This window comes from Bubalus kerabau, chromosome 4 (assembly GCF_029407905.1).
Source record: "Bubalus kerabau isolate K-KA32 ecotype Philippines breed swamp buffalo chromosome 4, PCC_UOA_SB_1v2, whole genome shotgun sequence".
NCBI lineage: Eukaryota > Metazoa > Chordata > Mammalia > Artiodactyla > Bovidae > Bubalus > Bubalus kerabau.
In genome coordinates this window covers 33795968-33808456 of record NC_073627.1, presented here as the reverse complement: position 1 = coordinate 33808456, position 12489 = coordinate 33795968, and the positions used below count along the sequence as shown (strand labels likewise).

Here is a 12489-nt window from a genome sequence, read left to right as displayed (position 1 = left end):
TATGGCAAATTCAAGTTTTGGTTTGGGGAAATTTCTAGAATTGTGTTTTTTTTTTCCCGAATATTTTCAATCTATGGCTGGTTGAATGCACAGACTTGAAATTCGCATATTGAAAGGGAAAATTGTATTGACATCTGATTCTGGGTTTTCTATTCTATTCCATCACCTATATCTAATCCTGTACTAATGTCATTCTATCTTAATTATTATCATTTTATATCATTTTCCTGCCTGATGAGGTAAATCCCTCCTCAATACTTTTCTGTAATTTCTTTGCTAGTCTTAGATACTTCTTCCACCTTAAATTTAAGCTCACATAATATAATTCAAATTTTAAAGTGTGAGAATTTTAAAGTTTTATTAAATATACTCATTAAATATGGAGAAATCTACAAAAGTTTATAATAATCATAAATCTATGTTCCCTAAACAAGAGATCTTCCAAGTAAATGGAATATAACTTTTCAAAAATTTTAAGAATTTGATAAAAAATAGAAATACAGTGGTTTATATTAATACATGGAGAAGGTAATGGCAACCCACTCCAGTACTCTTGCCTGGAAAATCCCATGGATGGAGGAGCCTGGTAGGCTGCAGTCCATGGGGTCGCTAAGAGTCGGACACGACTGAGCAACTTCACTTTCACTTTTCACTTTCATGCATTGGAGAAGGAAATGGCAACCCACTCCAGTGTCCTTGCCTGGAGAATCCCAGGGACAGCAGAGCCTGGTGGGCTGCTGTCTATAGGGTCGCACAGAGTCGGACACGACTGAAGCAACTTAGCAGCAGCAGCAGCAGCAGCATATTAATACATATTTTTCAATATTAGAAAGATTCAATAGACAGAAAAATAAGTATAGGCAAAAAAGAATTAGGAAATGCATCATCAAACACAATGTAACACAAAGATATAGAACTTTGCATCTTGTAACTAGAAAATATTCCTTTCTTGGTAGGTTCATGGAACATTTCCAAAAATTTAAAGTTTAGCTGGGCACAGAAGAAATTGTAATAAATTCAAAAGTATCCATTTTTCAGGCCACTTTGTTGGATACTAATACAATAGAATTAGAAACAAATAGCAAGAAAATGACCAAAAATAATTTTATTACTTGCAGTCAAGAAATACCAAGCTCCTGGATTAATGGGAAAATTTAATTGTAATCCTTCTTGGAAGCAAAATAAAGAATGTTTATACAGAGACCTCTGGGACACATCTAAAGCCAATAATGAAAATTTCTAAACTCTCATTATTACAGAAGATAGGCCAGAAAAAAAGGAAATCAGTATCCATTTTAATAAATTATTCAAAAAGTAATAAACTAAACCTGAAGAAAGATGGGAAGAAACTAATGCAAATAAAAGCTGAAATTAGTGGGAAGGAACAAAAAAGTATAGGAAAGATAAATAAATATAAATATCAGTTCTTTGTAAAGACCAATAAGTCCATCGTGAGCATGATTAATGGGAGTAAGAGAGAGTAAAAGTAGACAAGATAAGGAGTTAGAAAGAAGATATAACAGTAGATATAGACAAGATTAAGAGAGACACAATTAGATCATACATATTTGAAAAACTGAAATAGATGATTCCCTAACCAAATATAATTTTAACAAAATTTACTCAATGAGAAGTAGAAAAAGTAAACTAATGAAATGAAAAGTTTTTGAATAGTAGCTGAATTAAGAAAAGATAATTCCAAAATCATAAAAAGCACACCTCTTGTTTCATTTTGTGAAGCCAAAACAATTTTGATACCAACTTTTGTGCAGAACCAAAAAGAGTAGCCCAACTTCCATTAAAATTAAGAATAAACCAAAGAGATCTATTACCAACATTATTATTCTGCTTTGTCTGTGGAAGTCTAGAAAATGCAGTTAAAACAATAAAATGGAATACGTGGTATAAACTGGAGGAAAAAGACAATTATTAGTTTGATGATTGTACAGCTTTATATCTAGAAAATTCAAGACATTATTGAAAAATCGCTAGAATCAATAAGAAAAAGTATTAAAGATAACTCAGTATAAAGTGAAGTACACCAAATTTAGAAGCTTATCTCTGTACTAACAGTAGCCAACTAAAACTGAAAATACAGGGGGAAAAATTCCATTCACAATAACAATAAAAACAAATGCTTAGGAATACATTTAGCCAAAGAGATACATTGAAAATGCTGTAAAAATTTATTAAGGAACATAAAACAATATTTGAACAAATGAAAAGACATACCATATTATTGACTGGGAAGGCTTAGTATTATAAAAAATCAATTCGATCCAAATTAAGATATAAATTTCATGTAATGCCAACTAAAATCACATCAGGCCTTCTCTCAAAGCCTGCATTTGGCGAGATTTTCCTGGCCGCAGTTTCAAAGAATGAAAACCTTACCTAAGAAGGTTTCATGTAATTCCATCATGTCACAGTTGCCTGTTGAAATGATTTGCTCAGTCCCTTGTCACTTTACAACCTTGGACCATTTTTTTCTCCAGGGGATCTTCCTGACCCAGGGATTGAACCTGTGGCTCCTGCATTGACAGGTGGATTCTTTACCACTGAGCCACCAGGAAGAAGGGGATAAATATATGTAATTATAATTGATTTGCATTGTTGTATGACAGAAAGCAATGCAACATTGTAAAGCAATTTTTCTCCAATTAAAAATGAAAAAGAAAACAAACAAGGACCATCAGGTTTTCTTCTAGTTTTGCTGTTGTCATTCTCATAAAAAGATTGGGACACAGAAAGAGCAGAACCTTGGGCATGATCAGATTTTTGGTAGAGTAGGAGAAAAGCCCAGTTCTGACCTGAATTTCCTGTGTACACCTCCTTCTGAAGGTTGTAGCTGATAGGGAAAGTTTGTGTTAAGAGAAAGAAGATTGATGGTGATCTGGAAATTGAGATATCTGTGGTTCCTCTTAGGACTGTTCTCTTCTATCATGCGGGAGCTTGCCAACATCACCCATGATGGGCCCAAATGGATTTTACTGGATGGTGACATTGATCCGATGTGGATCGAGTCTCTGAACACTGTCATGGATGATAACAAGGTACCAAGGGGGAAGGGGAGCCCCATGTCATCCCCAGTCATCAGTGAAACCAGCTCCCCAGGCACATTTGAAAGCCTGGATTGCACAGTAGGGCTGGCTCTGAGTAAGGAATTATTACTGGTGTCTTTTAAAATTTTTGGGGGGGCTTTATTGAGACAGTCAACATATAACATTGTTATAATTGATATAAAACATTGTGTACGTTTAAGGTATACAACCCGATGATTTGAAATACTTGTATATTGCAAAATGATTACCACAATAAGGTTAGTTGACAACTCCATCACCTCCCATAATTACTTTTGTGTGTGCCTGGTGAGAACTTCTAATATCTATTCTTTTTAAATTTTCTTAAATTGAAGTACAGTATGGAAATTCCTTAAAAAAAAAAAAAACTAGAAGTAGAACTACCCTATGACCCAACAATCCCACTACTGGGCAGATACCCTGAGAAAACCGTAATTGAAAGAGATGCATATACACCAGTGTTCACTGCAGCACTTTTTACAATAGCTAGGACCTGGAAGCAATCTAGATGTCCACTGACAAGATGAATGGAAACAGAAATTGTGATACATATATGCAATGGAACATTACTTGGCTATAAAAAAGAATGCATTTGAGTCAGTCCTAATGAGGTAGATGGACCTAGAGCCTATTACACAGAGTAAAGTAAGTCAGAAAGAGAAAGACAAATATTGTATATTAACTCATGCACATGAAATCTAGAAAGATGGTACTAAGATCTATTCTTTCAGCAGCTTTCAAGTACACAGTACAATATTGTTAGCTACAGTCACCATGTCTTACATTACTTATTCATCTTATAACTGGGATGTTTATAATTGCCCACGCAATACTCCCATCCCTGGCAACCACCAGTTTACTCTGTTTCTGAGTTGTTTTTTTAAGATTCCATACATAAGTGAGATTATCTATTGTTTGCCTTTCTCTGTCTGACACTTCATGTGCCATAATGCTCTCCAGGCCATCCATGCTGTCACAGATAGAAGGATTTCCTTCTTCTTATGGCTGAATAGCGTTCCATTCTGTGTGTGTGTGTGTGTGTGGCATCTTCTTTATCCATTCATCCACTGACAGACACGTAGGTTGCTTCCACCTCTTGGCTGTTGTAAATAGCACTCCGGTGAGCACAGGATGCAGATAACTCTTCAAGATCCTGATTTCAGCTACCTGTAAATGGCAACCCACTCCAGTATTCTTGCCTGGAAAATCCCATGGACAGAGGAGCCTGGCAGGCCACAGTCCATGGGGTCGCAGGAGTTGGACACGACTCAGTGGCTTTCACTCTCACTTCATCTTTAACAGGTGTCTCAGAACTGATTCATCCCATACAATAACTTACAGTTATTTCAGAGCCATGCCATCACTCCCGTGTTTTTAGCATTGTTGTAATTTCCTTTAGAATCTTCCACATGTAGATCAATTCAGTATTTAGAGCTGCAAAGAATCTTAAATCATTTATTCAAATCTTTTTTCTAAAAGGGATTTTTGTTTGTTTATAAATAAAGGAAACTGATGATCAGAAACATTCTGAGCCTGTCAAGTGTCCTCAGTAGTGGTCAATCTTTATTTTATTTTTTAATAAACATTGAAAACTGACTGCCAATAAAGAGGCTGTAAAGTTGGTAGCACTTAACTTGTTTGGGAAGCACACCCAGATTAGAGGTTTTACGGTGGCTTGAACATGTACGGAACATACTCTTCCAGAGGGAGCCCTTTAAAAGAAACAGTAGTTACATGAAACCTGAGTTCTTTTCCTTTAATTATCAGTTTTTTATAATATGGTGTGTTGTTGTTATTGGTCATTCACGAAGTCATGTCTGACTCTTTGAGACCCCATGAACTGGAGTATGCCAGGCTTCCCTGTCCTTCACTATCTCCTAGAGCTTGCTCAAACTCATGTACATTGAGTCAGTGATGCCATCTGACCATCTCATCCTCTGTCACCCTCTTCTCCTCCTGCCCTCAATCTTTCCCAGGATCAGGGTATTCTCCAATGAGTAGGCTCTTCACCAGAGAAGGCAATGGCACCCCATTCCAGTACTCTTGCCTGGAAAATCCCATGTACGGAGGAGCCTGGTAGGCTGCAGTCCATGGGGTCGCTAGGAGTCGGAAACGACTGAGCGACTTCACTTTCACTTTTCACTTTCATGCATTGGAGAAGGAAATGGCAACCCACTCCAGTGTTCTTGCCTGGAGAATCCCAGGGACAGGGGAGCCTGGTGGGCTGCCCTCTCTGGGGTCGCACAGAGTCGGACACAAGTGAAGCGACTTAGCAGCAGCAGCAGCAGGCTCTTCACATCAGGTGGCCAAAGTACTGGAGCTTCAGCTTCAGCATCAGTCCTTCCAATGAATATTCAGGACTGATTTCCTTTAGAATTGACTGGTTTGATCTCCTTGTTGTCCAAGGGACTCTCAAGAGTCTTCTCCAGCACGTCAGTTCAAAAGCATCAATATGGTCCAGTTCATTCAGATCACTGACATCACTTAAACTTTTCAGACAGCTTATTTCCTGACTCAGTACACAGGGATGGTGATGAAGAAGCTACAGAAGGAGAGACAGAGGACTTTGTAGAAACTTTCAAAGATACTTATAATCGTAATGCCTATCAGGAATAAAAGCCGAACTCCCCTGAGCTGGCCTCACACCCTAACTCCTCCCTGCCTGCTGTGCCCCTCCCCCGTGTCCAGGTGCTGACCCTGGCAAGCAATGAGAGGATCCCTCTGAATCCCACCATGAGGCTTCTCTTTGAGATCAGCCACCTGCGCACAGCCACGCCAGCCACTGTCTCCAGAGCAGGTATGGACCACGAGAGGGAAGAGGCGCATACCTACTCAGCTGAAAACAGGTGCCTCTAGTGATACCTGTTTCACTGGCTCTGACCAAAGCTCCAAGCAGGAGTCAGACATTGACCTTCCAAAACTCTGGCCTAATCCTCAGCCCTAATCCATACCCATGAAAGTGAGCCAGTGCTCTATAGCCAGGATCAGGTGAGTCTCTCAATTCAGAAATGTTTACGGTAACAGAAAGAGGAATAGCCCCTGAGCTGGACAACTACTGTCTTCTGCACAGAAATGCCTCGAATTAGGCTACTTTCAGGCCAGTTCTAGCTTCCATGGAGGCTAGTGAAGATGATTGAGCATTACAAGTTCTCACTGTATCTTGATGCAAAAAGACTTTATACCTAAACTTTCCTGGTTAGGACATGGACTTGTCCTTTTGACGGGCTTCTCTGGTGGCTCAGTGATAAAGATTCTGCCTGCCAATGCAGGAGACATGGGTTTGATCCTTGGATCAGGAAGATCCATTGGAGGAGGAAATGGCAACCCACTCCAGTATTCTTGTCTGGAGAATTCCATGGACAGGGGAGCTTGGCAGGATACAGTCCATGGGGTCACAAAAGAGCCAGACACGACCGAGCAACTAAACAATATCCTTTTGTGGGCCACCATGAATGTGCACACTTCCTCACCATGACAAGTGTTGCTGATCAATCACAGTCTTCTTTCCTCCTGAGCCTGGATTTGGCCTCAGGATCTTTCTCAACACTGCTGTCCATCAGCTATTATCGGGCCATCAGAGCTGACCCCAATAGCAAACCTTCTCAGATCTCAGCCAGATCTCTGTTATTTTCTTTTTCAAGATTTTTTTTTTTTTTTCCTGTGGACCATTTTTAAAGTCTTTATTGAATTTGTTACAATATTGCTTCTGTTTTATGTTTTGGCTTTTTGGCCACAAGACATATAGGATCTTAGTTCCCCAACCAGGGATCGAACCTGCACCCCTGCACTGGAAGACAAAGCCTCAACCACTGGACTCCCAGGGAAGCCCCTCTGTTCTTTTCAAGGCCAGTCTTCTGTACATTTTTTTTTAACAGAGAAAATAACTCTAGGGTGAAGAATATCCTGAGCTCTATGGACATGTCACTAAGCCATATTCTCTATGCTCCCAGGGATCCTGTACATTAACCCGGCAGACCTGGGCTGGAACCCTCCTGTGAGCAGCTGGATCGACAAGAGAGAGATCCAGACAGAGAGAGCCAACCTAACCATCCTATTTGACAAGTACCTTCCGACCTGCTTAGATGCACTCAGAACCAGGTAGGCCAAGCAGTGAGGAAGGCGAAAAATTAAAGCAGCAACCAAGAGCCTATTGGCTCATACCTGGTGTCCTGCTGATGTTCTATCCTGTCCCCAAAGTCAGACATCCCCAGGCAGTCCCCTCCAGGTGTGGCAGACGGCAGAGGGAACATACATTAGGATGGAGTTGAGATGCCTGTTGTCAGTCCAGGCAGGAAGAGAGGTGCGTGAAGAGAGGGAGATTTAAAGAGCCTTCTGTGAGTGCTGTGCAGGTGTATCTGGAGGAAGGCGCAAGTTGTAGTTGTTGTTCAGTTGCTAAGTCATGTCCGATGCTTTGCAGCCCCGTGGACTGTAGCCCACCAGGCTTCTCTGTCCACGGGATTTCCCAAACAAGAATAGAGTGGGTAGCCATGCCCTCCTCCAGGGGATCTTCCCAACCCAGAGATCGAACCCATCTCTCCTGCATTGGCAGACAAGTTCTTTAACCCTGACCCATCTGGGAACCTAGATGGCTTGCTTATCAGCCACCCTGGGCGTCTCTAATACCAAAGCTTTTGCTGCTGCAAAGCCGCATGAGTTGTCAGATCCACAGACACCAGCAAATTTCCATAGTCGTCCAACAGCACCACTAGGATGGAATAGTCCAGTGTTTTAGAACATATCTGGGTCTCTCTCTCTTCAGATTTAAGAAGATAATTCCAGTCCCAGAGCAGAGCACAGTCCAGATGCTGTGCCACCTTCTTGAGTGTCTGCTGACCGAGGAGGACATCCCCGCAGACTGCCCCAAGGACACCTACGAGCTTTACTTTGTGTTTGCTGCCATCTGGGCTTTTGGCGGAGCACTGGTCCAGGACCAGGTAAGAGGGTGTGTGCTGAGGCTAACACCCACGCTAGCCAGCCGAGATTTGGTAGACGGAACAGCTAAATGTCAGAATTAACATGGGGGCATCAAACCATTTAGTTATGTCTCCCTGATCCTGCTGAAGACGTCAGCCCCCTTAGGAGAGCTTCCTGTAGTGAGACAGATGAGACTGAGCTGCGTTTTGTTGCTTTTTGATTCAGTGAATGTGTCCCTAATTTCTTCGACAGTTGTTGATTGAATTTGAAAAACTAGAGGTGTGAATACCTTACGTAGAAAGATGTGTGTTTTAGGTGGAATGGTGCTGTGCTGTAGAGGCTTGAGTAGGAAGATTCCCTTCCTAAAAACCTTCTAGAACAAGCATGCACCACTCTGTACCAACCATCACATCTTCATCAGCCCTGAAACACAGAGCTGTCCATAGAAGGCTTCTGCTGTTGTTCAGTTGCTACGTCATTTTTTACTCTTGATAACTCCATGGACTGCAGGAGAACACTATGCCCCCCTGTCCTCCACTATCTCCAGGAGTTTGCTCAAATTCATGTCCATTGAGTCAACGATGCCATCCAACCATCTCATCATCTGTCACTTACTTGGCCTCCTGCCCTCAATCTTTCCCAGCATCATGGTCTTCTCCAGTGAGTGGACTCTTCCCATCAGGTGGCCAAAATATTGGAGCTTCAGCTTCAACATCAGTCCTTCCAGTGAATATTCAGGGTTGATTTCCTTTAGGATTGACTAGTTTGGTCTCCCTGCAGTCCAAGAGACTCTCAAGAGTCTTATCCAGCACCACAGTTTGAAGGCATCAACTCTTCATTACTCAGCCTTCTTTGTGGAAGAAGAACCATGGAAAGTTAGACCAAAGGTTAATCGACATCTACGAGTATAAAAACGAAGTGGTATTTATCTCATGGTGTTTACTGCTGTGGTTTCAGGCTGTTTGGGATCCTGTTCTCTAAGCTTTGTGTATTCTCAACCTTTTACTTTACCGAGTTTTCTCCAAATAAAAGGTACTTTACCTGGAAACAACATAATTGAGGTTAGGCAGACCAGTCTTTTACAACTGACTCTAGCTACCAGGGTAGCTTAGCAGTAAAGAATACACCTGCCAATGCTGGAGACACGAGATTGGTCTCTGGGCTGGGAGGATCCCCTGGAGAAGGAAATGGCTGTCCACTCCAGTATTCTTGCCTGGAGAATTCCATGGACAGAGGAGCCTGGTGGGCTACAGTGGCGGGGTCGCAAAGAGTCAGACACGACTTAGTGACTGAGCATGCGCCAGCTACCAGGCAACATCCTGTAGAGGCTGAGAATGTGGACTCTGGATTTGAATTCTAACTCTGCCACTTGTTACCTGGGGACCCTGGACAAGTACTTTAACATCTCTCTACCTTAATCTCATTACTGGTACAAAGAGCTAGAAAAATTGACCAAGTGTCTTTATCCTGATCCCCAAAACTTTGGGTACAAGGGCAGTGAAAGTGACGATGGTGGCGCCCACTTCCTAGGACAGAAGTAGGGGTTAAATGAGGGGTGCTGCTCTAACTGTCCACATGTAAAACGCCTAGAATACTGCTTATGATTAACGTTCTCCTACTCAGGGCTTCCCAGGTGGTGCTAGTGGTACCCACCTGTCAGTGCAGGAGACGCATGAGACACGGGTTTCATCCCTGGGTCAGGAAGATCCCCTGGAAGAGAGCACAGCAACCACTCTAGTACTGTTGCCTGGAGAATCCCATGGATAGAGAAGCCTGGCCGGCTACAATCCATAGGGTCGTAGAGAGTTAGACGTGACTGAAGCGACTTAGCACGCGTGCACCATAAATATTCAATTTTATAGCAAGTATCTGATGCTTTTCTCACAACAGGGGATTAAGCCAAGCTGCAGTTTTTGGAAAGTTATGATTTACTCTTTCTGGTCTGGGTTGATTATGGGCTCTTCCAAAGAAAACGGTAGGGGCTTCCCTGGTGACACAGTGGATAAAAATCCACCTGCCAAGGCAGGGGACTTGGGTTCGATTCCTGATGCAGAAAGATCCCGCAACCAAGCCCCTACACCATGACTACTGAGCCTGTATTCCAGTGCCCGCGCACGGCAACCACTGAGCCCACGCTCCTGGAGCCCACGCTCTGCAACAAGAGAAGGCACCGCAACGAGAAGCCCGCACACCGGAACTAAAGAGTAACTCCCACTCACCACAACTAGAGAAAAGCCCACGTGCAGCAACGAAGACCCAGCACAGCCACAATTAAAGAAATAAATAACTTTTAAAAGATGCAGCCCCTGACGTTTTGGCTGCTAAAATGTCAGCAACCACTGCTGGGCTCCTCTCTTCCACTGGTGCCGAGCAGGCCGTGGGGTATCAGGATAAAGACACGTGGTCACTTTTTTCTATCTCCATGTAGAAAAATTTAAATCCACTCAGCTCTTTTTAAAAGCCCAAGAGAAAGCCTCCCTCCAGACATCCTGGGCTCTGGAGCACTTGGAGCTGTCGGAGGCCGTGCTGGCCCTGGGGGGTGGGGGGAGGCAGAGCACACAGTAGAAAGCTTTCAGCAGCAGGGACTGTCCAAGACCCCCTCACAGCCTGCATTCAAGCCAAACACGAAATAGCGCTGTAAATAGAAAAGTATGAAGGTAGCCAGAATATTCACATTAGGAACACCCATGGTGCTTATATTGAAAAAGCTGTTAGTAACGAAAAGCAGAATAGAATACAAAGCACAGCCCATACCTGGGTAGACATTCCAATAAAAAGAGGGAGTGGGCAGGTGGATCCTGGCTAAATACTTTGCAGCAATCACAGGAAATTCTCTCTCAGAAGCAAATGCTTCTCAGCGCCCTATTGGGCACCTGGGTTCAACTCCCAATTCTTCTCTTTAAAAATAAATAAATAAATGAACTTTTTATTTTATATTGAAGTACAGCTAATTAACAATGTTGTGATAGTTTCAGGCTGAGCAAAGGGACTCAGCCATACATATACATGTACCCATTCTCCCCCAAACTCCCCTCCCATCCAGTCTGCCCCATAACACTGAGCACAGTTCTCTGTGCTATACGGTAGGCCCTTGTGGGTTATCCATCTTAAATATAGCAGTGTGGACATGTCCCTTCCAAACTCCCTAACTGTCCCTTCCCCCACCACCATTCTTTCCCCTGACTCCCAATTCTGCCATCTGCTGCTAGAATGTAACCGCTGGGCTTTTGCTTTTTCATGCATAAAATAGGAGTAATTTTCAGTAGCCAGGCTGACTCAGAGCATCATGAAGATCAAACGAGGTGATACCGTGCTTCCAAACTCAGCTACATTGCACCACACTGTATGTCAGCCTTCCTGTTGTCAAGTTCAAAGGGCAGGAAGAGGACCAGAGACTTGTTGGAATCTAAAGGACCTGGAGTTCAAAAGGAGCCCCTTCACTGAGGTCGCTCAAAGAGCAGAGACACTCAAAGAGTCAAACTGAGAAAAGGCCGCTGGATGGCCCAGCAGAGGTGACCTTGTCTTTCTAGAGTCCAGTCAGAGTAGAAGGTTAGGTGTAGCACCAGGCTTCAGGAAGCCAGACAGAGCAGACCAGGGAATGGCTTGGCTGAGAAACTGACCGGGTAGCTCAAAGTGGAATTGAGAATGAGGAAAGAGGGTCCCCCACCAACCTCCTTCTTTCTAGAGTTGGTCTGTGTCTTGGGTTCTCCATATAAACCTAAAATCTGGTTTTCATTAGGAAGCCAAACGTCTTCAAGAATTTTTTTATCCAAAGGTAGACAACTGTTACGTTTCCATGAATAAATACTGTCAGCCAGAAAACAGTTGCTGTCAGGTATGACACATTTTTTAAGCTTTGTTTTGTGTTTTCTTTTCACTTAATTTTCATTGGGAATGGTTTTTCAGTAGCACTCTTAGTTCTGCTTAGGTGTTTTACACTTTTCCATAGTGTAATTCCATTTAAGAGGTTGCCTAAAAATCGTTTTAATTCATAGGAAGATTTTAATATCTGAGAGTACTCAAACTAAGGATGTAAAATTCCTGTGTGTGCATGTGTTACTTGCTCAGTCGTGTCTGATTCTGTGACCTCATGGACTGTAGCTTGCCAGAATCTTCTGTCCATGGGATTCTGCAGGCAAGAATACTGGAGTGGATAGCCATTCTCTTCTCCAGGGGATCTTCCCAACCCAGGGACCAAACCTGAGTCTCCCACATTGCAGGCAGATTTTTTTTTACCATCTGAGCCACAATGGAAGCTCATAAACTTCCCATATCTTCCTATTATGATGAAAAAGCACAGAAAGCACAACCCTTGAAATCATATAACATTGGTTATTTCTATTTTTTGCACCTATTTTAAATTCTGTTAGTGTATTTAAGTAAGTCAGTGTTAGTCGCTCAGTCGTGCCCGACTCTTTGCAACCCCATGGACTGCAGCCCACCAGGCTCCTGTGTCTATGAGATTTTCCAGGCAAGGATACTGGAGTGGGTTGCC

General features: G+C 42.7%; 1 protein-coding gene across 1 annotated transcript in view; it reads left to right on the top strand.

Annotated features, from left to right (window-relative positions):
• Nucleotides 1-12489, top strand: part of DNAH9 (dynein axonemal heavy chain 9) — a 288583-nt gene that overhangs the window by 123292 nt on the left and 152802 nt on the right. The window contains exons 33-36 of the mRNA XM_055576493.1: nucleotides 2926-3053; nucleotides 5769-5877; nucleotides 7031-7178; nucleotides 7840-8014. Of these exons, the coding sequence (XP_055432468.1) occupies nucleotides 2926-3053; nucleotides 5769-5877; nucleotides 7031-7178; nucleotides 7840-8014 (560 nt within the window). The remainder of the gene's footprint in view (nucleotides 1-2925; nucleotides 3054-5768; nucleotides 5878-7030; nucleotides 7179-7839; nucleotides 8015-12489) is intronic.